The sequence below is a fragment of the Monodelphis domestica genome, chromosome 2 (assembly GCF_027887165.1).
Source record: "Monodelphis domestica isolate mMonDom1 chromosome 2, mMonDom1.pri, whole genome shotgun sequence".
NCBI classification, from domain to species: Eukaryota; Metazoa; Chordata; class Mammalia; order Didelphimorphia; family Didelphidae; genus Monodelphis; species Monodelphis domestica.
This window is the reverse complement of record NC_077228.1, coordinates 402275046-402300070: the sequence shown is the minus strand read 5'-3', so window position 1 is coordinate 402300070 and position 25025 is coordinate 402275046. Positions and strand designations below refer to the sequence as shown.

The 25025-nt window shown below is 35.4% G+C and overlaps 1 protein-coding gene across 1 annotated transcript in view; it reads right to left on the bottom strand.

Moving 5' to 3' along the window:
• Positions 1-25025, bottom strand: part of LAMA2 (laminin subunit alpha 2) — a 923420-nt gene that overhangs the window by 137966 nt on the left and 760429 nt on the right. The window contains exons 35-37 of the mRNA XM_056818751.1: positions 16919-17030; positions 8173-8335; positions 3785-3995 (exon numbers count right to left, since the gene is read on the bottom strand). Of these exons, the coding sequence (XP_056674729.1) occupies positions 3785-3995; positions 8173-8335; positions 16919-17030 (486 nt within the window). The remainder of the gene's footprint in view (positions 1-3784; positions 3996-8172; positions 8336-16918; positions 17031-25025) is intronic.

The window sequence follows — 25025 nt, the reverse complement described above, 5'->3', positions numbered from 1 at the left end:
AGGGAGGAAGCTGGGAACAGGTGCCCTTGTTAGCTTCTGTCCTATGTGGAAGTCTCTTGGCTTTGGGAGAGGGGAGGCAAGAAGAAGGTTTTGTGTGGCTGATGGTGGTAGCTGAACTTGAAGAACTGATTGTATAATTTGTGTGGCTAAAGAAGAAAGAAGATTAAATAGTTGTCCTCCATCTCCTGACAAATTTTGTGTCACAGGTGTGACAGGAATGACATTTTCCATAATCCTCCTATCCCTCATTATAGATTAAGGAAATTCTCATCCCTCTCACCTCATTTTACCTCCGTTCTCCATCCTGTTGTTCCCAATGAACCCCCTTACTTGAGAAAAGAGTGTTTCCTCATAAATCTCAGAGTCCACTTAAGGGGGACCATCTCTCCATCTCTCAGAAGTATTTCTATCTCCATAACAACTAGGCACCCCCAGATTCCCCTGGTATCTCTCTAGTTACAAGCCAGAGTATATCATTCAATGCAACTAGAAATATTCTTCACAGAATATCTATTTCTATTACAGAGGGGGCAGCTTGGTGGCTCAGTGGATTGAGAGCCAGGCTGGGTTCAAATCTGGCCTCAATGCTTCATAGCTGTATGACCTTGGACAAGTCACTTTACCTCCATTGCCTAGCCCTTACCACTCTTCAGCCTTGTAACCAATACACAGTATCGATTATAGGATGGAAAATTAGTGTTAAAAAAAGACTCTAAAGAATACAAGAATCCATGGTGCTTATTGTTTGTTTACTCCAAAACAACTTTTGATTTAGTATAACAAAATGACCCCTTTAAAAGCTCTCCTCCAACAAGATACATATGTCTAAAGCATAAAAAAATTCCCCAAAAGGTGTGACAACAAAGATAACTCTATTCAAAGATTTCTGTTTGTTTGTATTGTGTAATATAAAATAGGGAGCTGTATGCTTGCCAAAAGTGTTTGCTATTGTTAGGAGGATGTTCAGCTTCTGTTTAGAGGTGACATCCTGTTAATTGTCAACTTCGAGAATTGATTCTAGAGGGAAGAGACTGCAAGTGTGGAGACCAGTTAAGTATCTTACCACAAATTATAGGCAAGAAGCAATGAGTACCTCAACTAGAGCTATTTGGGTATCAGGAGAGAAAAGAGTGTAGATATTGAGGAGATGTAATCCATAAGACTTGGCAAATGGTTGGATATAGGGTTTGAGTCCTAGTGAAGAGTTTTTCATTACTTTTATATTGTGAATTTCAGTGTTGTGGATTACGATTGTGCCCTTGGTAGAAATAGGGAAATTAAGTAGAAGGGAAAGTTTAGAGTGAAAGATAATCAATTGTCTTTTGGACATATTGAGTTCTGAGTGACCAACAGGATTTACAGGTAGAGATCAAACAACTAGACAATTGGAAATGTAAGACTGGAACTCAGGAGAGAATGAAAGATAGATTTGAAAATTGCATAGAAATAATAGTTGAATATGTAACAGCTGATGAGATCACCAATGGAAATAGTAGAGGGAGAAGAAAAGAGCCCAAGACAAAATTGTGAGATACATCCATACACAAAGGTTCAGAAATAGAAAAGGAGAATCAGAACGATGGTTGAGACAGGTTGGAAGAGAACCAGAGCAAGGGAGTATTTTGAAAATCCAAAGGTGAGAGAATATTTAGAAGGAGGGGATGTCAACCATTCAAAAAGGCCAAGACATATGAGTAGTCAGAAAGGCCATGGGATTGAATAATGAAATTTTGATCTTTGTTGAGCTTGGATATAGCCATTGATGAGCTGGGCAGTACAGACAGAACAAGATAGTGTGAAAATTGGATTTGGCTATCTCCTGATTGTAACAATGCAGGTACTTAATTCTTCCTTGATAGTGAAAATAAAATTGTAATCCTGTCTATTGTTAGATTTTAATCCCCAAAGTGTTAACAGTATTTGAAGTAGATCTACCCATTTTAACCACAAAAAGGTGATAACACCCATTTCATACATTGAGTGGGCAGTCCTGGAGAGGAGCATCTGCTGTGATTGGTAGATGTAAAATTTAGGGGAGGTGACACAAGAGAAAAAGGTCTTTAAATAGAGGAAACAGAGGCACACAAGGAGGTAGGATTCAGTCACTCAGAGGAGAGACTGGAAGAAACATCAGTCACTAGGAGTTGGACTGGAAAACAGACACTCAGACTTTGAGTGAAGACACTTGGCTGTGGAACTAGATCCCTGGAGGAGCTCCTTCAGGAGACCTCAGATTGCTTTCTTTTTAGACTGTCACCATGGTGAGTAAAAGGCTGACTTAGTTTCCTTGCCTTTCTGAGGTGTGAACCTCCGAGAAAGGCCCGTCATCTTAAAACTCATTTTCCCTGGCTGGGGCTTAGAATTTCTACCTGGCTCTGAGGAAGCCAGAGCTCTATCTGTCTCTCTTTCTCTCCCCTTTTCTCTCTTCCTTAATATATTCCCTCTATTGTAAATAAACTACCATAAATTACATTTTACTTTAGTAATTCATTTTGGGATTTAGAAATTAAATCCCTGGTGGCCACCAATTAAATATTCAGTCCAACCATAAAAATTTTAACAATAGGCATATCTCTTCTGAAAAAACCAAGTGGAGGGATATTGCCTATCTTTCAGATTTTTACAACTATGGTTAGATGGTCAATCTATACAGTGTATATATAATCCATTCATAATATGTATTATTATATACATATTGGGTATACATTGTACATGGAAAATGAACTAAAAACATATGTGATTGTCTTTGGATAAAACAAAATTTCATCCTTTTAAAATAAATATTCTCCTGGAGTTGCTATGCTTCTGAAAGTCATAGAATACCTTATTTTTAGAGAATTAAAATTGTGGATCATCCAAAGGGTAAAGGAGAGATACAGAGCAGATAAAAGTAGGTAGCCACATTTCAGTTCTGAATAACTGTTTTTAAGAGAAATAGCATATAAAGAATATGATATATACACACACACACACACACACACACACATATATATATATATATATATATATATAATTGGGATTAGAAGTGGATCATTGTTGAAGCATGGGAAATGAACAGTGAGATTACCAAGTACTCTATTGGTCATGAGACCTAGATACAGTGTCATGAAATCTGTAGGCAAATATTGGTTGTATCCCTGTTGTAGAATACTAGTTGAGAGATTTGTCCTGGGCCATTTAGTGGCCACTTATTGGCAAAGTCAGGACTATAGTCCAGGCCTCCTAAAAACCTGTCAAGTGTTGTTTCAAATATATTACATTAAACTTTTTGTACTTTTTAAGGTAGTTTTATTTTGTGACATAATAGTTGGCAATATGGAAGAGGAAATTATTAAAAAAAACATTTCCTCCCTCTCACACAAAATAGTATCTGTGATCCCTAGAGAAAAACAGAAAATTATCAACCTCTTCCTACCCCAACTTCTGATATATTATTGTCATGGAGCTTTTGAATTTCACTGCATCTTCACACAAATTAAATACATGCATGTCAAAGTTAATCAAGTTTTTTTGGCATTCAATATATATGATTTACAAAAAAAGCAATTTTAAATGTGTTTTATTATTTATTCCTTCAACCCTTCTCCAAGTTGTGTTTTCTGCCACCTTCTAGTTTTTGCTCTTTACTAACTAGCCTTTTTGAACTTTGTATAGCTAAGGTTTTTGAATGTGTAGAATAAAAATTTAGCTCTATAGGCTCAGGCTCTGAACTTCACCCTCTGGTTTCCCCCTCATCCCCAGTCCCATCAGGTTTTGGTACAATACTTCTACCTTAAGCACTTACCTCCAGATCAGTCATGTTTTTTTGGTTTGTTTCAGATAAGCGATCGGCCTCTTTGATTTTATCTGTAGCTTCTTTCAACAGGTCCTGGGCATCATCTATTTTGCTTTGGTAATCCATCAGTTTGTCCCTGACTTCTTTTTCCAACTCCTCATTTTTCCCCCGGGATTCTCCAAATAACTTCTTTACTTTCCTCAGAAGGGCTTCAGCAGCTCTGGAATCACACCAACCCCAACAACTGGTCAAAAGCCCACTTCATCACCATGTTTTTGTTGCATCAGATCATGTGTAAAAGAAATATCCAAGTTAAAATAAAAAAAGAAAGACATAGAAAAAAGCAAGGATGGAAAGAGGTGGTAAGAAGAATCCCTATTACTAAAGCAATTAGAAAATTGGTCCTTAAAAAAATCACAATCCATTTTTTCTGAGAATTAAAAATAGAAGGCTTTAGTCCTTATCAGTGCTGTATGATGATTTTGCAAGTGAGATGCTTTTTCACCATCATTCCAAGAATCAGGCTCATGAAGTGAGTTTTATGAATCATTTCACTTGTCAAAAAATATCACCTCTTTCACCATAATGAGACTCTTGGCTTATTTCAATATCACTCTGAATGAAGGGGATTGAATATTAATATGCCTGATTTGAAATGGTCTTTGAATGGAAGTTTGACAAGCTATTTCTTTGGCTAGTTGGTTATTATTACTATGACATGTTCCCTACTGTTTTTGTCTCAGCTGATTTTTTTTTGTGTGGACCTAACCCCATCACAGTTATATAATTCATGTCTCTGTGACAGAACAGACATGTATCTTACCTCAGAATATGATACGAATTTGAAAAGTTGGAGCCTTTCCCCGGGAAGTTTGTATGTGGCGAATAGATTGTCTCATAACAACTATGTGGTAGTGTCAGCATATACATAGAATTCAGGGCTTAGAGTCAGAGATTTGAGTTCTCCTGGCCTCTGTGCTTTGGGAAATTCTCAAATTCTTATACTTCTAAATCAGAGACTTTGGAGCCCTGAAACCTGAGTTTATTTAATACTGCATGACCTTGGGGATTACTGCATTACCTCAGTAGGACTCAGTCTTTAAATCTTCTTTTGGCTCTAAATTTATGATCCTTTGGTCCTTCACATATTTTTGTAATAACAACCACATGAGTTACCTTCCAATTTATCTATTCCTAATATTTATATTGCCCTGTGGGCAAATGCATATGTGAATTCAAACAAATGGGACTACTCTTTGACTGCCAACAATGTCTTTTAATCTTTCAAATCTTTTCAGGTATTTAGGTGGCACACTGGACTGGTCCTGGAGTCAGTCTATTCTCAACTATTTAGTCATGTGATTTTGGGTATATCACTTAATCACTGACTGCCTCAGTTGCTCAAAACATAAAAGGGGGATAATAATAGTCCCAGTCCAAGGTTGTTGTGAGAATCAAATAGAATAACTTTTTAAGTGCTTAGCACAGTGCATGGCTCATAACATGTGCCTACTATATGCTTATTCTGGGGCAGCTAGGTGACATAATGGATTGAGTGCCAGACTTGGAGTCAGAAAGATCTGAGTTCAAATTTGACTTCAGACATTTCCTATATGTGTGACCCTGGGCAAATCACTTACCTCCATTTCCCTATCCTTTGCCCTTCCATCTTAGAGTTGTTATTGGGTCAGAAAGTAAGGGTTTAAAGACATACATGCTTAGTCCTTTTTCTTCCATGGCTCATGCTCTCCTTTCTTCTGTCTGACATATTCTTTTCTCCCTTTTACCCATTCTATTCTTATACAACCTTTAAAGTCTAACTCAAGTGCAGCCTTTTCTATGATTCTTCCTTACTTTGATCAGTAATGACTCTCCTTCTTGTACTTCATAGGACTTCATTTAACTTCTAATGTGCTTACCAGATACTAGTGATATTATCATTCTTTGCTTTGCCTCAGCCCTCTAACAGAATGTAAACTCCATGAGGGCAGTGACTCCATCTTACTAAACCTTGTATTTCGCCAGAAACTTAACACCATGCTGTGCAAATTGTAAAAGCTTAAGAAAAGATCAGTCTCTTACAGTTTGATGGGGCCTCAGAAGTCTACTGCTTTAACTTGAACATGAAAAATAATTCACCCTTAATAAGTTTGTTGAATAGATTTTAAGACAAGACTCTTAACAATACTGAATTACTTGGCACTTCTTTCTTGATATGCCTCTCAAAGTGTTCTTTATTTGATGCTTCTCATCCTTTTTCTAGTATCTTATATCACCAAAATAGTGGTGAATTTGAAATATTAATGAATTATGCTTGATTATCCTCTTTTCTTTTTTTAAACATAGTAGTGGGGATAGCAAGGTGGCTCAGTGGATTGAAAGTCAGGCCTAGATATAGGAGGTCCTAGCTTCAAATCTGGCCTGAGACACTTCCTATTTGTATGACCCTGGGTAAGTCACTTAACCCCCATTGCCTAGTCCTTACCACTCTTCTGCCTTGGAACCAATACACAATATTGTTTCTAACATGGAAAGTAAGGGTTTTAAAAATATATATTAATGATGTTTATGAATTTGAATTGAGAAAGTTAATTAAACAAATCATCAGCTTAAAAAATTAGTTTCACCATAAGTATAGCATATAGAATCATTATTTTACATGTAGGTTGAAATGTATATGTATATAATATACATTAAATTATTTTCTGTACTCGTCTATTTCCATGTGTTTTTTAAAAGTCATAGTTTTGCCTTCAATTATTCCTTTATCTTGACAAGTTTCAATCATTACTTAATGTTTTTTACTGATTTTTTAGGCTCTCTGATGATTTTTAGGATACAACTTCCAAGCAGGGATATTTGTGCAATGAAGGTATGCCTAGACTGACTAAAAAGGTGTCACTTACATGGAAGATGTTGGGGGACCTGATTCTGCAAGAGAAGAGAACTGATGCATGTGTAAACAACTGCTTGTCTACTGTGGGGTTGAAAATGGCCATTTTTTCATTGGCTCAATTAAATCAATTAAAGCTGGAACTGTATCCTAAACTGCCTGCCTGACCACAGTCTGGGATTTTTCTTGCACTTGTTGGGTATGGGGGTAAAGGACCAATAGAAAGTAACAAGATGGGGTAGTGGGGAAGTCCTGAGGGACAGTTCCTCTCTCCCTATCCTTTAGACCATTTGGCTCCTAGAAACGGGCCTGAGTTTTAACATTTTTCATTCATCCTGAAAAGGGTTTCTAAGAGAATGGAGTGGAATCTTTGACCAGCTTGAGCGCAGGGGATCTAGATTTCTAAGGATCCCTACAGAGATTTCAAGCCATCTTAGCTGGAAAGCTAGAAGGAACTGTGGTCTAGAAAGCCAGTTCACCACATTTGGGTGTGAACTTGGTGGTGTAAAAATTAAATTAGTATCTAGCAATAAAATTATTATATTTTATGAGGTTTATTAAGGATTGTTAGAATCAAGGATACAAAATAATAAACCATGTGCCCAGGGCTGATTAGCCCATTCAAAGCTTACTTACTACATCATTGCAATGGCTGAGCAGAGAGAGCGAGAGCATAGAAGAGGTCAAGGTAGGCATTACTGCCTTTTAAATACCAATTGTGATCTTGCCAATGTGGAGATTTAGGTAAGATTACAGGGGATTCTGGGAAATACCAAAGACTTCTGGGAATTGAAGTCTGGGGTTCAAAATCTCCATTTTTACATTGGGACTAATGATGTTATATAGAAATTTGAATAAACCATGATCCTAATTCTCACTACCCCTCCCTCATTCAGAATATAGGAAGAATTAAACTTCTAAGGGGTTAGAGGAAATGTTTGCATATTCCTTCTATATCTGTGAAGTACCTCTTTATCAAAGTGAGTCATATTAAGAGGTTAAATAAAGCTGGGATCCTGGTTATTAGGCCTCTAAAAATGGAGTGAACCCAATAAAAAACCCAATCAGTGGTGGCTTTGTGTGAATATAAGACAACTGAGAATTTCTAACCCCTTCGAGGCACCAGAGAACCCTAGAGCTAGAGGTAAAATGGAATAGACCTGGACCTCAGAGTGTGGCCAAAAATCTCTGTTATACTTCTAGGGATGATTGTGTTGATGTATAGCAGGGTTAAAGCAAGCCAAGAATTCTCTTGGTTTCTTATTTCGTTTTATTTCCTCCCACAATCAAGCATTCTTTTTTTTTATTCCTTCCTTTGAATATTTCTTTACTAGCACAACACCTCTCTCATGGATCTAGTGTCATCACTGAATGTAAGGAAACATTTTCCCCCAGGTTAATATATACATTTTAAAAGATGTATGTGTAATTTGAAAAAAAAAAAAAGGTCAAGAGGCACAAGTGTAAGGTTCAGAAAAAGAAAGTCTATGCTATATTGACTTACACCAGCTCATCCTGAGCAACTTCATTTTGCATATCTAGATTTTTCTGCCTCAATTCCGCCATCATCTGATCAATCTCTTGTTGTAGCTCTTGAAAGCTTTTCTCCAGGGCTTTGTCTTGGGCTCCAAGAGTTTCATTTAGTTTTATGGCTTTTTCATTTACAGCTATAGGGGGCAAAACAAAGAGTATAGATCAATAAATAAAAGTGACATATTGAATAACAGTATTTAGCATCTGCTCATCACTACAGTCTCCAAATGTAATGCAACATGTCATAGGTATTCCTGCTGTGAAACATAAAGACAGTTTATGTAATGAAGTGCAAATAGGGAGATTTTATATGTTCCCTAAGATTTCTTATTGTATTCCATTTTTGAGTACAGTAATTAAAGTATGGAATTTCCATAAGTATGGGAAGAAATAGCAGGGGGTAAGGAATGTACCAAGTGCTTTAAAAGGAAGAATACAGAATGGAACTTAGAGGTGAACTCTGACAGAAAGGCATAAGTGAAATATTATTATTTTGGTTTTTTAATTTTTATTTTTTCCATAGTGAATGTAACAAAAACCAGAGTAGAGAATTCTTTTAAAAAAATCTTTGTAGATTTAGAAGAATTATCCTGTGTTCACTTTTAGAAGATGATATTCTATTTTAAGTAAACCATTGGTGCAAGAATTCAGACACCTGAGTTCTATGTCCACCTTTACTACTTACTAGTTAGCCACTTGAATGATCTGAGAGTATCTCTATTTCCTTGGGGTCAATTTTTTTAAAATGAAAAAATGATGGTATTTGTTTATAAGTTTCTTTGTAGCTCCAAAATTTTGCATCTATACATTTATTATTAAAGATATTTACAAGAAATTCTAAAGTATTGAATGACCAAACCGATAGAATAGCAATCTAGGTCAACACTGGGAGGGAGGTGGGCAGGTATCTCTAGTGGAGTGTCACAGATCTCTAACCTTTGTCAAGGGGATCATCAGACCTTATATGTAGAATTGGAAGATGTTAGAAGACATCTAGTTCAATCTTCTTATTTTATGATTTTAGGCAAATGAAAAATATAGATGAAGATAGGGATGATCTTATATGAATGTAAGTGCTAAATGAAGCCTGAAAATGATCAGATCTTTAGGTAAGATGAAATTAGAAGAGATACTAATCTATGAGGCAACTGCATTAGAATCCAAAAGCATAGTAACAGGCACATTGTAATGCGCTAAAGTCAATTGAATGAAATTTAATTCTGAAATCCCATACTTGATTTCAAAACATCAGTTATACCAGTGTATGATGGAGCTCCAAGTTCTGCTACTATTATATAGCTCTTTGGTTGTATTTGAGTGGAGGCTGAGTGATTTTTGGATTGGATTGCTTTGACTAAGAATAAAAATAATTATTTGGTTCTGTGGAATACATAGTATCTATGCTTGAAACTACAAGATTTATGTAGCTTCTGATAGAGCCTCACACCATCACAATATGAGGATAGTCAATTCTGTGGAACATTATCCATCTATCAGTGTAAATGCCTACCCAATACCCATCTGTTGAGAGCTGCTATTATTAGTCACTGGTACATATAGCCACTTTTATTGCCTTTTTTATGAACTCACTAAACTTTCAGTTTCTCTCTAGTCTGTCAAGGCTGTGTTACTTATGTAATTCTACCTTCTCCCCATCTATTAAAAAAACATATACATATACACATATATACATGCATACATATGTATGCTATGTGAATACTGTTGTTCAGTTCAGCTTTTCATGGACTCCATTTGGAGTTTTCTCATCAAATATACTGAAGTGGTTTGCCATTTCCTTCTTCAGCTCGTTTTACAGATGAGGAAACTGAGACAAACAGGGTTAAGTGGCTTGTCCAGGGTCACACAGCTAAGAAAGTATCTGAGACCAGATCTGAACTGAAGGAGGTAAGTTTTTCTGACTCCAGATACAGCTTTCTAGCCACTTTGGCCCCTAGCTGCGCCATCTGTGTGAACACACACACATATATTTTATATATATCTGTATACACATACATGTACATACATAATATTAACTTATAACTAGTTATATACAGATATCTGTTACATATGTGTATATGAACATGATAAACAAACACATAAATGCGTATCTCTCTGTGTGTATAATAAAAATCCATATGCGATCTGATTTACTTTAGGTCTTGAACTTATAAGGCAGTGATGGAGGGATAGATATTCCCCACATCTCCACATTTTCTAGTATTGTCATTTTTATTTACTATACCTTTATGATGAATATTTTAGATATATAAATGTTAAAGGGGTAGAGTGAAACTCAAAACAGTCCTCAATACTTTCCCCTAAATCTGCTCCTCCTTATAACGTGACTATTTGTAGTAAGATGTTGAAGTGGACAGAAACAGGAAGACTTGGCTTCAAATATTCCTTTAAATACTTTCTAGTTGTGTGCTCTTGAACAAGTCACCTAATCTCTCAGTCTTAGAATTCTTATTTGTAAAATGGGTATAATAATGACATTTATCTCCCAAGGTTGCTATGAGGACCAAATGAGATAACACCTGCAAAGTGCTATGCAGACCTTAAAGCATTGCATACATGCTAGTTGTTATTCTCATTATGGGTTATAAATCATTGACTCTTCTCTCTTGAATGATTTCATCCAATATACCAAGTTCCACAAATCTTACATCTGCAATCTCTGGTATATTTCCCTCTGCCTCTCTATTCCCATTGCTATCATCCTTGCACTGCTCCTCATTATTACCCTCATCAACTAGTCCAATAACCTGCAAACAGATATTTCTTATATTATTATCTCATTCCTCTGATCTATGGATTAATCTTCCAAATTAGTCTATCTAATTAATCTTCCATGTGTATAAGTCTGGTTGGGACACTATTTTGCTCAAATATCTTCTATGGTTCCCTATTACTTACTGAATAAAGTCTAAACTCCTTTGACTGGCACTTAATGTCCTCTACATTCTGAAGCTAATCTAGATTTTCAGCTCTAATTAAATCCCTCTACCCACTTGATTGAGTTAGATTTCTCCTTATCTCAAAAAATTGACCTGATTTCTTCTTCTACCTGTGTGGCTGTGCTCATGCTGTTCCTCATGATGTCTGAAATGACCTCTTGATTTTGTTATCCTATTGGAATATTTCATTATTATCTATCCCTAAAAGATCCCAATGCCTTCTTTCCAAGGAATTTTTAAAAAATCCATTCAGGCAATATTAACCATTTCTCTTTTAGGCTCCACATTGCATTCTTTTTGAAATTTAATTTTCTGATTATGTGCCTCATTCTTCTCCTAGACAAGAAGCTCCATGAGGGCAAGGAACAGGGTTTCTTCATTTGTTTTTCCTAAATTTTAATTTCCTCTAATACCTAGCACAACCCTTTGTTCACTGTAGCTGTTTAATGAATGGTTAATGATTTGAAGATAAAAGGGGAAATAGAGTTAAAAATATGGCAGAAATGTCCATGAGGCAAATTTTGTAGACAGTGTGATTTTGAGAACAAGCAATGTGTAAATAATTAGAAGAAATCCCCAGTGTGGGAACAGATCAGCTTTAGGAGAATTTTTGTTGTATTAAGAAAGGCATATTGATGGAAGAGCTCTAATCTTTCACTGCTTAAAAGCTAAGGAGCAGCAGTTCATATAAATTTCAACTGAAGAATAATATATCATCCAGTCCCTTTTAAAATGAACATATTATTGGCACTATTTTATCACATGTGAATGCTTTCTCTATTACACAGCACTCAAAAGAACTGTAAAATGAATGAGTACCTCTTATATTTTCATAATGAATTAAAAAAATCCCAACTCTTATGCCATGAGAAATAGATTGAGTGACCTAAATTTGCTCTCAGAAGTTACCCTGGAGTCTTTCGATGGGGAATGCATTTTTGTTTTTCTACACAGATGAATGTTTGTAATTCTAATGCTACAAGACTAAGCACTTCATGAACTCATCAAGAGTCATGAAAAATCAGAGATTATGAAACTATGCTTAGATGAGAATGCCTTAGATCCTTGAAACTTATTGGCTGTAAAGAAGCCATGCCTTCAGGGGCATTCAGGGAAAACTGAGTATTTCATCTATTAAAAAAAAAAGTGCATGCAAGCATGTATATGCACTCACATACACACAAACTCAATCTATAGGATCACTTTCAGCAAATAGGCATGATAGGTTATATGTCTTGCTTAAAGGTCACTGGCTGAAATTTTTGCTCCCACATCTTGGAGAAAAGTTTTAGATAATTATACTCATGGAGGGGTTGGCTCTTTTCATCCATGTTTTTCTCATTGTTTGAGGTCCATGAAAGGGTGAATCTAGGTGTTTTGGCCACCCTCTATATGTGTTAACCTAATATTTGCTGCTTTTCTAAAATCCTCATTTAAGGTTTGTTAGGAGAGCCAAAAGGGAAAGTGGATAGAATGCTGGACTTAAGTCAAGAATATTCATATTCTTTAGCTCAAATCTGTCCTCAGATACAAGATATGTGAGTTTGTGCAAGCCACTTAATGCTATTTGCCTCAGTTTCCTCATTTGTATAATAAGTTGGAGGAGAAAATGACAAACCATTTCAGTATCTTTGCCAAAAAAACTCCAAATGGGATCACAAAGAGTCAGACCCAACTGAAGTGACTGAACAACAACCAAAAAAGGGATACGTTGTGCCTTCCACAGCCTTAGTGTGGTAGGTCTAGGTGTCTCACAGAGAGAAAGGGAGAATAGGAGAAGGATGAGGGGTGGAGCAGAGACAAAAAGAGGAGTAGAAGGAGTTAGTCTTTACATATATAGAAGTAATTATTATAAATAATATATTATAAATAAATATAAATACATATTTAGAAGTAATAATTCACTCACTAAGCATTTACTTATTTAAAAAAAAATTACTTTCTGTCTTAATACCAATTCTAAGACAGAAGGGCAAGGGCTAGACAACAAGGATTAAGTAACTTGCCCAGTGCCATACAGCTAGTAAGTGCCTCAGACCAAATTTGAACCTAGACCCTCCCAACTTCATGCCTGGTGATCTATTCTCTGTGCCACTAAACTGCCCCTCAATAAGCATTTATTAAACACTCATTTTGTGTCAGGCATAGTGCTAGATGCTGGGGATACAAATAAAAAAAGTAATAAAGTCCTTTTGTTGAGAGTAATGGAAATTTGGTAGTAAAAGTTTTGTGAGGCATTCAAATTTTTTTGTCATCTGCTGCTGGACCATAGCCTGGCAATTGGAAAACTTGGCTCTTGGTGCCAATGTGTCTCTTAGGTAGCCAGAAAAAGAAAGGGTAATGAGATATTCACAGCAAGGCCCATGTCAAATACCATGGAGGTAGGATCAGTGCATCATAGATTTAGCCATGGAAGAACCTAAGAGGCCATTTAGTTGTACCCCTTCATTATAGATACAAAAATTAAGAGTTGTGAAGTGACAATGCCTAATCAGAATCAGGAGTTGAAACCAGGTCCTCTAACTTCAAATTCAGAATTCTTTCTGCTCCAAGATCCTGCCTCTGCTTTTAAGTAGGACCAACCAAGGATGGTACAAATGGATAGAATGCCATATTTGAAGTCAGGAAGACTCATCTCCCTGAGTTCAAATTTGGCTTCAGACACATACTAGCTGTGTGATCCTTGGAAAGTCACTTAACTCTGTTTGCCTCAGTTTCCTCATCTATAAAATGGTTTAGAGAAGTAAATGTCAAACTATTTCAGTACTTCTGACAAGAAAACTGGAAATGGGATAAAATTGGGGGATTGAAAAATGCCTGAAAAGTTACAACCAAGAGTGAAACCATGGCCAATTGCAATACATATGGTGGACTGAAAAATCAGGTATATTGAGGAGAGAATGGTGAAAGATAGAATTAAACTCTTAAAATATGCAAATATTCACTCACAACTCTGATTATTTTATAAAATTATTTTTAATGAATAATTTTTGCAGTTGGACAAATGCTAAATGTTAGGAATTTGAATGAAGGGGTTCTGAATGGTTCCATGATAGATAGACTCAGGTACATATAAACACAGCTGACCTGAAGATTTTCTCTAATTTATTCTGTTATTGATTATAATATCTGAGGTCATAGTGGCATATTAGGATCAAAATTGGTTCTGGAATCAGAAGACCTGGGTTCAAATCTCATTTACAAAACTATATAACCTTATAAAAGCCATAAATAACCTCCTAGACATATCTTCAATTTCTTCATTTAAAATAATGACGTTGGGGGCAGCTGGGTAACTCAGTGGATTGAGAGTCAGGCCTACAGACAGGAGGTCTTATGTTCAAATCTAGCCTCAGACACTTTCCAGCTGTGTGACCCTGGGCAAGTCACTTGACTCCCATTGCCTAGCCCTTACCAATACACAGTATTGATCCCAAGACTGAAGGTAAGAGTTTTTTAAAAAAAATAATGAAGTTGTACTACGTGGGCTCTATGGTCCCTTATAGGTCTAAATCTAAAACTTTATGATCCTGAAGTGGACATTAAAGCTAATTTTATCTTACTTCCCTTCTATAATTACCCTGGGAGTTCCTTCCTAGAGCATCTTAGAGAAGTGATGAATCAGTCCCTGCTTAAAGATATCTAGTGATGGAGGACTTGCCATCTCCTCTAATTGCAAAAAGCTTTCTCTGCAAATTGAATTAAAATCTTAATGAACTCCAAATACACACCAACAATTGAAAGAGGATTCCTTTGTAGAAGAATCCAAGGTTCATAGGTTTTGAGCTGGAAAGGACCTTAAAGGATCATGCCATCTAGTCCTCCTATTTTACAAATGAGTAAACTGAGGCCCAGAGAGGTTACAACCTTTTTCAAGGCCCCTTATAGGTAATAATTATCAGGGCCAAGAACAGTACAGGTCATTCTTTCCATGCCTATGAGAACTTCCTTTGTAAAAAAAATATTAATCTATAATGCAATCATTGCTATTCTTATTCATCACTCAAATTGTTTCTTTGTAAATTCTCATCTTTTATGGTCCACCTCCCCCGATTTGCATTTATCACGATTATGTCATTTATAATTCTATGTCTGGGTACCTGAGAGTAATTATGGAATATATAGAAATATAAATGGCAATCAATTGCTTAAAACAGGCATAGACAGCCTAAAATCTTTAGGGGGTTCTAGATAATATGGTGTTCATTGAAACAATCTTACAGAAATTGTTTGTTTCATGGGAGTAATATTTTAAATGGGCAATAGGCAAAAAGATGTTACAGCAGCATTCAATGGCTTTATAATGGGCTTTATTAAAACATAATAGTACGGAAAATATAAAGTTATATGGAAGAGTGGAAAGGGCAATGGTCTTGAAGAATGAAGATGTGGGTTTGATTCCTTACCAGATATGAAAGTAGTGTCTAACACATGGTAGGTAGAGGCTTAATAAATGTTAGTTGAATTGAATTGACCCTAGGCGAGTAATTTTATTGCCTTGAGCTTCAGTTTCTTCATCTGTAAAATGTCAGTGATAATACTTGAACTACCTTTCTAGGAGCACTGATGTGAAAAAAATAGTTAATAGTCCTTGAAGCATGAAATAAATTGGAGCTATTATTGATAAATAAAGCATGCTGGTTTGGGTGTAATGTTATTTGGATTAAGTTTGTAGTTATTCCTCTCTTTGAGGAAGGTAAGAGATATTATTTGAAAAAGATTATGACAAATATGTGAGATTCACATTTTTGTAGTAGGCTTTCAGTGTCAAAGTTTAGCCATTGCTTCTCCCCAGGACAAAACTAGGATAATTCTATAATGAGGAGGTCCATGCAGGTAATTCATCTCTGAGACAAACCCTTAGATGATTGACAGTTCTTAAGGTAAAGTTTCTAAAATTCCTTGCCTTCCAGGGCAGTCTGCCCTATTGTACTGAGAGTATGGCAACTAAGATACGGATTTTTATTCTTACTTTCTAAAGACATCTATTTAAAAAAATCAAGACCAGTTTAAAATTATTTCTCCAATTAATATTGGTATTTTAGAACCAGCTTTTGCTTAGCATTCTCTTGACTCTCTAAAAAAGCTACATATTCTGGATATTGCCCAAAATTGACTTCTGGTTTTCTACTTTGAATCTCAACCAGACTAATAGGTGCCAAGAGGACAGAGGGCCAGAGCAATACAACATCTTATGGTTGGGTGATATATATAAACTCCAAACAACAGATGTTCATTAACAACCAGTTAAAAGTCATTTTGAGGAATAAAAATGTCGCATGAATATACCAAATGGAATGAGAAAATTAGCTTTTTTTTCCAAAATTAAAATCTTTTTAATTGCCTTGCAAATAAATAGGAGCAAAGCATAAGGTGCCCATTAGTTATTTAACCATAATAGCCTTTCCTCAAGAATTAGAGTATTCCTGGAGGAATGCCTTTAATTTATTGCTTTCTATGCTCATAATTACCAATTCACTAGCAATTGCCCCTAACCTAACTCTGGATTGTAGGCAATCTGCACATATTTTTTCCTGAATTTCTTAATAAAAATATTCAAAAGAACATAGACTTTTAAATCCTAATCTGACATTTTTTTTTTTAACTAGGGGAATTTTACTTATTCAGTCAACCATTTGTGGAGCACTTTCTATGTGTAAGATATGAGATTTGCCATAGTCATGTCTGTGTGTGTATGAACAAAAACTTGCACACTTCTTTTTTGGAGAAGGGATTACTAAAGGGTGATGCTTCAAATACCTTCTGCATCCTGGACAATTTCCTTAACAATTCCACTTAGCATCTTTGCTCTCATGTTAGTTCGCTCAGCATCCTGCCCAGTCTGCTCGCCATCTGCTGTCACCTTGGTAGCCTAATGATCCAAACACAGGAAAAACATAATTAATGGATATGATGAAGCTCCAGCAGGATACAGTCTTTCTGGCTAAATTTACTTTCAAATGTTACTTTGGGCCAAAGGCAATCAATGAATTATTGATCAGATGTACTGGAAATGACACCCTGTACTCAAATATACAATTAAGCTTTCTCACTTTTTCCATTAAATGGAAACCAAAGAACTGTAGTTGTTTCTTTTTTCAAAAATCATTGCAGTTTTGGGCATCATATAAGAGACAGTGTGATCCTTTTTTTAAAAAAATATTTTAAGCCAATGTTACCAGCAGTTTTAAATAAATTCTTTAGTCTCAATATACAGCATCTGCATCTAGCTTTATCATCTTTTCATTTAGCAAAGAGAAATATGGATAGAGCAATCAAGTCTCCTGAGACATTGGTGAAGCATAGACAACCAATCTCAATGAGCTTGATTTTATAGATAAATTTTAAATCAATATGCTAATTAAAGAAACAAAGGGAATGAAATTAAAAAAAGGAAAATTACACTATCAGCTGCTAAGCAGGAAATGCTCATTATGTGGCACATTAAAGTAATCATTAACATTGAATAAGAGGCTACTAATGATTGGTAACTACTCCTGAAAAGCATTACCACCTGAGATGAACATCAATCACAGGACCACACAGAATCATATCTAAAAAAGGATAAACATATAATCTTTGTTTTCAAATTTAAAATACCCTTTAACAATAATACCATTTAAAGAGTACATTAAGATTTCAAAGTGCTTAAATATTCTAATTTTGTCTATGTGATCTATTTAACATAGAATATAAAATCATTGCATGTAATAAAGTAGAATGCTATTTTGATGTTTAACTTAGTGATAGTTTCTAAGGAGGGTATTTTGAGTTTTAAGGCACCATGATATATGTTTGGATTTCATTTGTCTCTCTTTTCCTTTTTTCTCTCATGATTTCTTTTTCTTTCCCTAAACACATATGTGTGGCTTTGCATTTATATAAATATAAATGTATTTCCATTGTACTTTCAACACTCAAAAAAATTGGAATGAGAGGGACTGAATTTTATGTTTGCCTCGAGAAACTAAATTCTTCTCACACATAAAAGGATTTTAAATATTACTAAATATCTCACCAGTGCCATATTAGGTAAAGGATACTTGAATGAATTATATTGTACTCAGGGGTTTCTCAGGGGACTAAAGCAGTTTAATTTATTAGTGGTGATAAAGTTCTTTGAGGTCTTTGGATAACAACTGGTATATAAAGTCTAAATATTATGTCATTTCTCCAATAGTATATAGAAACATTGCAATTCAAAGGATGAAGACTAAGAAACCCTTTGAACTTTTTATACTCCTTTAGTTAGCAGCCATAATTACAATATTTTTTAATGATACCAGTCAAGTCTTTAAAAAATGTTTCAGGTTCACTGATCATATTATTATCTTGGAATTATGTTCCAACACTTAGAGTAGTTACTCTTTACAGAAGAAAATTATGTCTAAATCCCTTAAGTTCTTAAAGTCCTGAATAAATTTCAGATTCCCTGGCATTCATGATCTTCTCTTATAGTACCTTTCTCCATTTACTATTCTACCCTCAAGTCAATCTGAATAACTTGCCATTCTCCATACTTGTCATGCACTTTCTCACTTTGGTGCCTTTGTTCATCCAGTTCTATTTGCCAGAAATCCCTACATTCCTCCTGTTGAATGTTTATCAGTCCTTTAAACTACAGCTCCAAGACTACTTAATCCAGAGACATTTTTTATTTTCCCAGTAAGTAATGAAAACCTCCTTACATTTCACACAACCATTTGCATTTTTCTTACATGTTTTTTTTTTTTGTGAAATATCATCCAATGAGAAAAGAGACAATGTAGCATCAAATCTTAATAAACACCTGTTGAATTTGTACCTGAATGTGTTACTTAAATCCTTCCTTGGGTAATTTTAAATGGATTCTTCTTTTAAATTTGATTTTTTCTTTATATTTTTCATTTTGGGGATTTGGTAGATAAAATATTCTAAAATAATTCAGTACTCGGCACAACTTTAAATCTTCTTATGTTTCCAGATGCAGATGATAATTTTAAAAAGCCTCTTACCACTCCAAGGAACTCTCTAGGCCTGTAAGGGCAAACCTAGGGCATGGGTGCCAAAGATGGCATGCAGAGCACTTCTTGTGGGCACATGAGCTGCCCCCACCCCTGCCAGAGTTCATTACTAGAAAAGCAGAGGGACTTGGGCAGAGCTGCTCCCTTCTCCCCCTCCACCTTGACTGATGGATGACATTTTTTCACATCCCTGGCCTCATCTGTCCAGCAGCCCAATGGGAGCTCACCAGTAAGGTGGGTGGCTCACAGGTGGAAGATCTGCAGGGAGCACTCCTCTCCCCCTATCTATACTAGTTGAGGGTATTTCTCACTTCACCACCCAATAGCCCAATGGGAGTTCTTCCTCTTCCCCTGTTTGGGGTAAGGAGGAGGTGGGGTGCACCTGGCACTAGATTGGGGGAGGGGCACAGCAATTGGTCTGGGGAGTGGGGTGGGGGCAGGGCCCAGCACTCCATCTTTAAAAGGTTCACCATCACTGCTCTAGATCAAGTTTCTAACCTTTTAATTTCATTTTGGATAGCTTTGACCTATGGATCCCTTCTCAGAATGTTTTTAAATGCATAAAATAATATATATGAGATTACAAAGGAAATCAATTTTATCAAACTCCATCATATATGAGTGTCTAATTTTTAAAGCAAGTTTATGTTTAAGAATCCCTATTCTAAACCAATAAGTACTAGAGCAATTACATGTTGACAGTAGTAGAGGGTGTTTTGTCATCTGAAATTCTCAATACTAATAATTCATAACTCTAGTTCACATTTTGTTTTAAATCATGATATAGAGGTAGACTCCTCCAAGGAACAATAAGAGATTTGAATATATTCTGTGCTTAGACATTATCCTGGACTCCAGACATTCTACTTTTTATTCCTGAATGGGAAGAGAATAGCAAGCATCAAAGCCTAATATGACTTGGTGCAGAGGAAAATTTCCCGCTCTTCTTTGAGGAGGTTGGTCTACCTTGAGTACATGTAAATAATATCTCATTTGGTTAAGAATTCTTCCCCTAGACAAGTGATAAATGTACCAACCTGATCTAATTTTCTTCTATTTTTTTAAATGTGTGATTCTTTTTTTTTTTAAACCCTTACCTTCTGTCTTGGAGTTAATACTGTGTATTGGCTCCAAAGCAGAAGAGTGGTAAGGGTTAGGCAATGGGGATCAAGTGACTTGCCCAGGGTCACACAGCTGGGAAGTGTCTGAAGCCAGATTTAAACCTAGGACCTCCCTCCTCTAGGCCTGGCTCTCAATCCACTGAGCTACCCAGTTTCCCCCTGAATGTGTGATTTTTAATGGTCAGGTTACATATCCATTTTGAGCTGATTATGATATATGATGATGTTCTAAATCCAATTCTGACCAAGTACCTTTTGATTTTCCCAGAAGTTCTTGTCAAAAAGAATCATCTTCCCCAAGTAAACACATATCCTTGGGTTAATTGAATATTGGGTTGTTGGATCCAGTAGTTTGATATTCTTTCTTATTTGGTTGATTCTGCTGATCTATTTTCCTATTTTTTCCTATTTTCCTATTTTTAAAACCAGCATTAAATTATTTTGATGATCACTTTGAAAATTTGAACTCTTTTTATTCTTACTTTTTAAAATTTTCCCTTGAGATCCTAGAACTCTTTGTTTCACCAAATTGGTTCCATTACTTTTTATAGCTCTTTAAATGACTTCCTGGTTTAATTTTTTTGACATTAAAGCTAAAAATTTATTAAACCTATTATAATTTTATTTCTTTATTTTATATTATTGGGTTGGTCCAGTGACAAAAGTCCTCTAATTATTTGTCATTTTTATTGCAATTCCTATATATTCAAAAGCTGTTGTTATTAAAATTATTAAATGTTAATCATATTTATATTTTTCAAAAGTACTACTCTGATACCAGTTCATTTTGTTTAGGAGACCTTGAGCTACTGAAAGCAATTCTTAATGATTCCAAGCTTTGGCAGTTCCTACCAATCTGGAAGGGCTTCAAATATTGCTCCAGTAATATGTCTCCTGTATGAGGACAATCTTTGCTAAGAATAGAGACTCATCAATAGTAAATGATAATTTTTTAGCCATGTAAGCCCATAAAAAAGAAAAATGTAAAATGGCTTCAGTAAATTTGTTTTAGAATGATCACATATTCTCATACTTATTTGGTATGCTTGGTAAAAATATAAGAGTGAAATAGGTATGTTTCCACAAATTATATTATAAAATAGAATATCTTTTCAGTCACTTAATATATTATAAGGTGTTATGAATACAAGATCAAAATATGTTCAATTTTTAACATTTCTTTAAAATAGGATTTGATTAGGTTGGACAAAAAATACCCCAAAGGCTCTCCTCTAATAATTTATTTTCTATTCAGATGTTAAGATTGCTTGATAGATATAATGAAAGAGTAAACTTTTTCCTGTAATTTTATGATTATCAATATAAAAGCAGAACAGATATTTGGAAGCTATATGCTCATCATAGATGTTACCATTTTGTACAGAGAAAGCATTTGGTAATTTTGTTCATTCATTTATGAACAGTGTACTCTACAGAATTAAAATGGAAGAGGGATTCCCAAAGGTGGTAAAGTCCTCTAAATATTCTGTTTTTGGGATCACACTTTGTTGATTGACTCAAACTTTGGAATACTATAGAAACTCCAGAATGCAATTAATGACCTTACAAAACAGATGGACAATACAATGCACACAGGAAAAATGAAAGGGATAAAGAGAATGTTAACATTATGACATTCAGTTGTATGGGCAATCTATCACAATACTCCTTTAGCATGCTGGATTATATGTATGTGTATGTGTGTGTGTGTGTGTGTGTGTGTGTGTGTGTGTGTGTGAAAGAGAGAGAGAGAGAAAGAGAAGAGAGAGAGAGAGAGAGAGAGAGAGAGAGAGAGAGAGAGAGAGAGAGAGAGAGAGAGAGAGAGACTACCTACTTATCTATTTTTTAGATAGTATTGTAGATGGGCAGTAAATTGGGCCTATAACTGATTACAATTGAGTGTTGCCTAGACTTCATTTGGGGAATTATGCATTATTATTATTTTAAAGACCCTTATATTTATGTCTAAGAATCAATACTAAGTATCAGTTTCAAGGCTGAAGTGTGTTAAAGACTAGGCATTTGGTGAAGACAACAATTCAAATAACTATTAATAAATTTTATATATTTATTATATATTATATATTTTTATATATTACATATTTATATTTATATTAATAACTAATATTTTAGCACTTACTCTGTGCCAGGCACTGTTTTAAGAGCTTTATCATTATTATTTTATTTGATCCTCACACCAGCCCTGGGAGGTAAGGGCTATTATTACTGTAGCTAACAGAGGTCAGTGACTTTCCCAGGGTCACAGAGAATTAAATGTGAAGCTAAATTTGAAACTCAGGTCTTTCTGACTCCAAACCCAGTATTCTATCCACTGTATCACCTTACTAGCTGCCCTATAAGATCAACTGTGATAATATAAGGAAGAAAACTTTAAGATTAAGGAAGTCTAAGAAAGGTTTTCTTGTACTAAGTGGGATTTTAATTAAGACTTATAGGAAGTATTGAGAAATGGACAAAACCTGTGTTTTTGGAGGAAAACATCTCCCCAGAAATAGTAATCTTAGAGGTCAAAGAAATGTAGCCTACAAGACTGTAAACAGAGTGATTCTTAGTTTGATTCTGCCTCTAAAAGAGGCTCCAGGATTTTAGACCTTCCCTCCCAGTTAGACATTCTGAAGGTCTTATGATATTAACTACCAGGGAAACACCCCTACCAGGACAGACCAAATCTTGAGTGATACCAAATTTCCTCCATGAACCTCATATTTCAAATTGTCTGACATTGTGTCCTTTCAATTCAACCTCCTAAATGAGGAAAGGGGTTGAGCAACCTCAGCTGATAGATTCCTTTGCAGCCTTTCCTACAGCTCAGCAAATATGTGTATTGCTCCCTTTATTCTGTGGAGTTATTAGACACCTGGCAACTTCTTCTCAGCTGATGCTAATTAAACTTCCTATCCCTTCCCTTGCCTTTGCCTCTTGTTTTATTGGCACCAAGTCAAATGGACTTGAGTGGAAAGAAATGCTCTCCTGGAGGATCTTAGGCTCTCTGGGCTTAGAAATTCCCTAAAAGAAGCCAGGGAACCTGGAGGTAGTCATGGAGAGAGATTTCCAAGCATGGAAAACAGTCAGTAAAAATACCTCCAGTGGGGAGATAAACCATTTGTGGAACAGCAAAGTGGTCAGTGTCATTAGATAGAAGAATACTTGGAGAGGTCTAAAATGTAAGAAGAATGGAAAGATTGGAGGGGATTAGGTTATGATGGTTATTATGGCCTTTGAAGGTCAAACAGAAGAATGACCAATTCTATTACCTCACACAAAAGATATCACATAGGTTTTTAGAAATACAGTATTTTCATCCTCTTCTCTGCAAAGGGAGAAAAACAACTTAAGATGCACACCTATTGATATTTGAGACATTTTACTGACTGAGACTTAAATTTTATTAATGAATGATCAGTGTCCTTTCCTGAGGAGAGAAAAAGGGAGTTGGTGATGGATGCTGTATTGGACATTGACTCACTCAAGAATGTTTGGCCTCTCTACTATTACTTCTCTTCTATATTTTTGAAATTTATAGTGCCAAGGAAATTAGAAAGAATCCACAGATTAAGAATTTTAAAGAAACAGCATGTCAGAGATGAAAAACACTTAATTTACCAGGTAAAGTGGCAATATTGTTAAGAATGTAATCACAATTTAGGCTTAATTGTGTCATTTTATCATTCACCAGCTAACAATGGTATGATTAAAAATGATAATAATGCCAATCTCATATAATGTTCCTATAGCACTGGAAAACATGTGGAAGATTTTGGGAAACTGGTAATATCTTGTAGATGAGGTGGCAGCTAGGTGATTCAGTGGATTGAGAGCCAAGCCTGGAGATGGGAGGTCCTTAGTTCAAATTTGATCTCAGACATTTCCTAGCTGGGTGACCCTTAAGCAGGTTACCATTGCCTAGCTCATTACTCTTCTCCCTTGGAACCAATACACAGTACCAATTTTAAGACAGAAGGTAAAAAATAAATCTTGTAGATATGTGTATTTTAAAAACCTATCTACAACATTATGAATTATAGATAATATATGGTTTATTGGTTAAATATTTGACTACAAAGTAATTTTAGTAATTTACTTTTCTGCTTATTTGAAGTGGTCTACTTAAGAGAGGTGAGAAAAAATTATTTTTCTCAATCAAGAAAAGTTTCCATGTTTCTATCAAATCTCTCCTGATTCCCACCAACCAAATCCCCCCCCCATCATTTTTTAGTACTTGGTACCTCTCTTTTGCTTTTATCATATTCCTTTTGTATCATATGTTTGGGGGTAAATATGTTGTATTCCTCTGTTACCTGGTAAATCCCTTGAAAGCAGTGACTATATTAGTTTTTATCTTTGCATGTCACTGAAATGTTGAATCGAACTGAATTGGATTTGGGAAAAGAAGCTACCATACAAAAGATAGCTTTTTTGGAGTTGCCCTTACCAGGAAATCTAGGCTGCCAGAAAGGTTTCAGAGGCACTAAGAAAACTCTATAGGATATAAGAGTGCTATAATAGCACATCTGGGAGATCATTTGAGCACATGTGAAGTCAAATGCTATACTTTGGCCAGACTCCAAATGGAATTCTAAAGCTACATTTGGAATTGTATACAGTTTCATAATGGTACAGTGTCATATAGGAATAACATTGTGTTTGACTACAGGGAAACTACTCTTTCTATTTCTTAAAATAGCAAGATTTCTTCTCTTGAATTATGGCAATCCTTTCTCC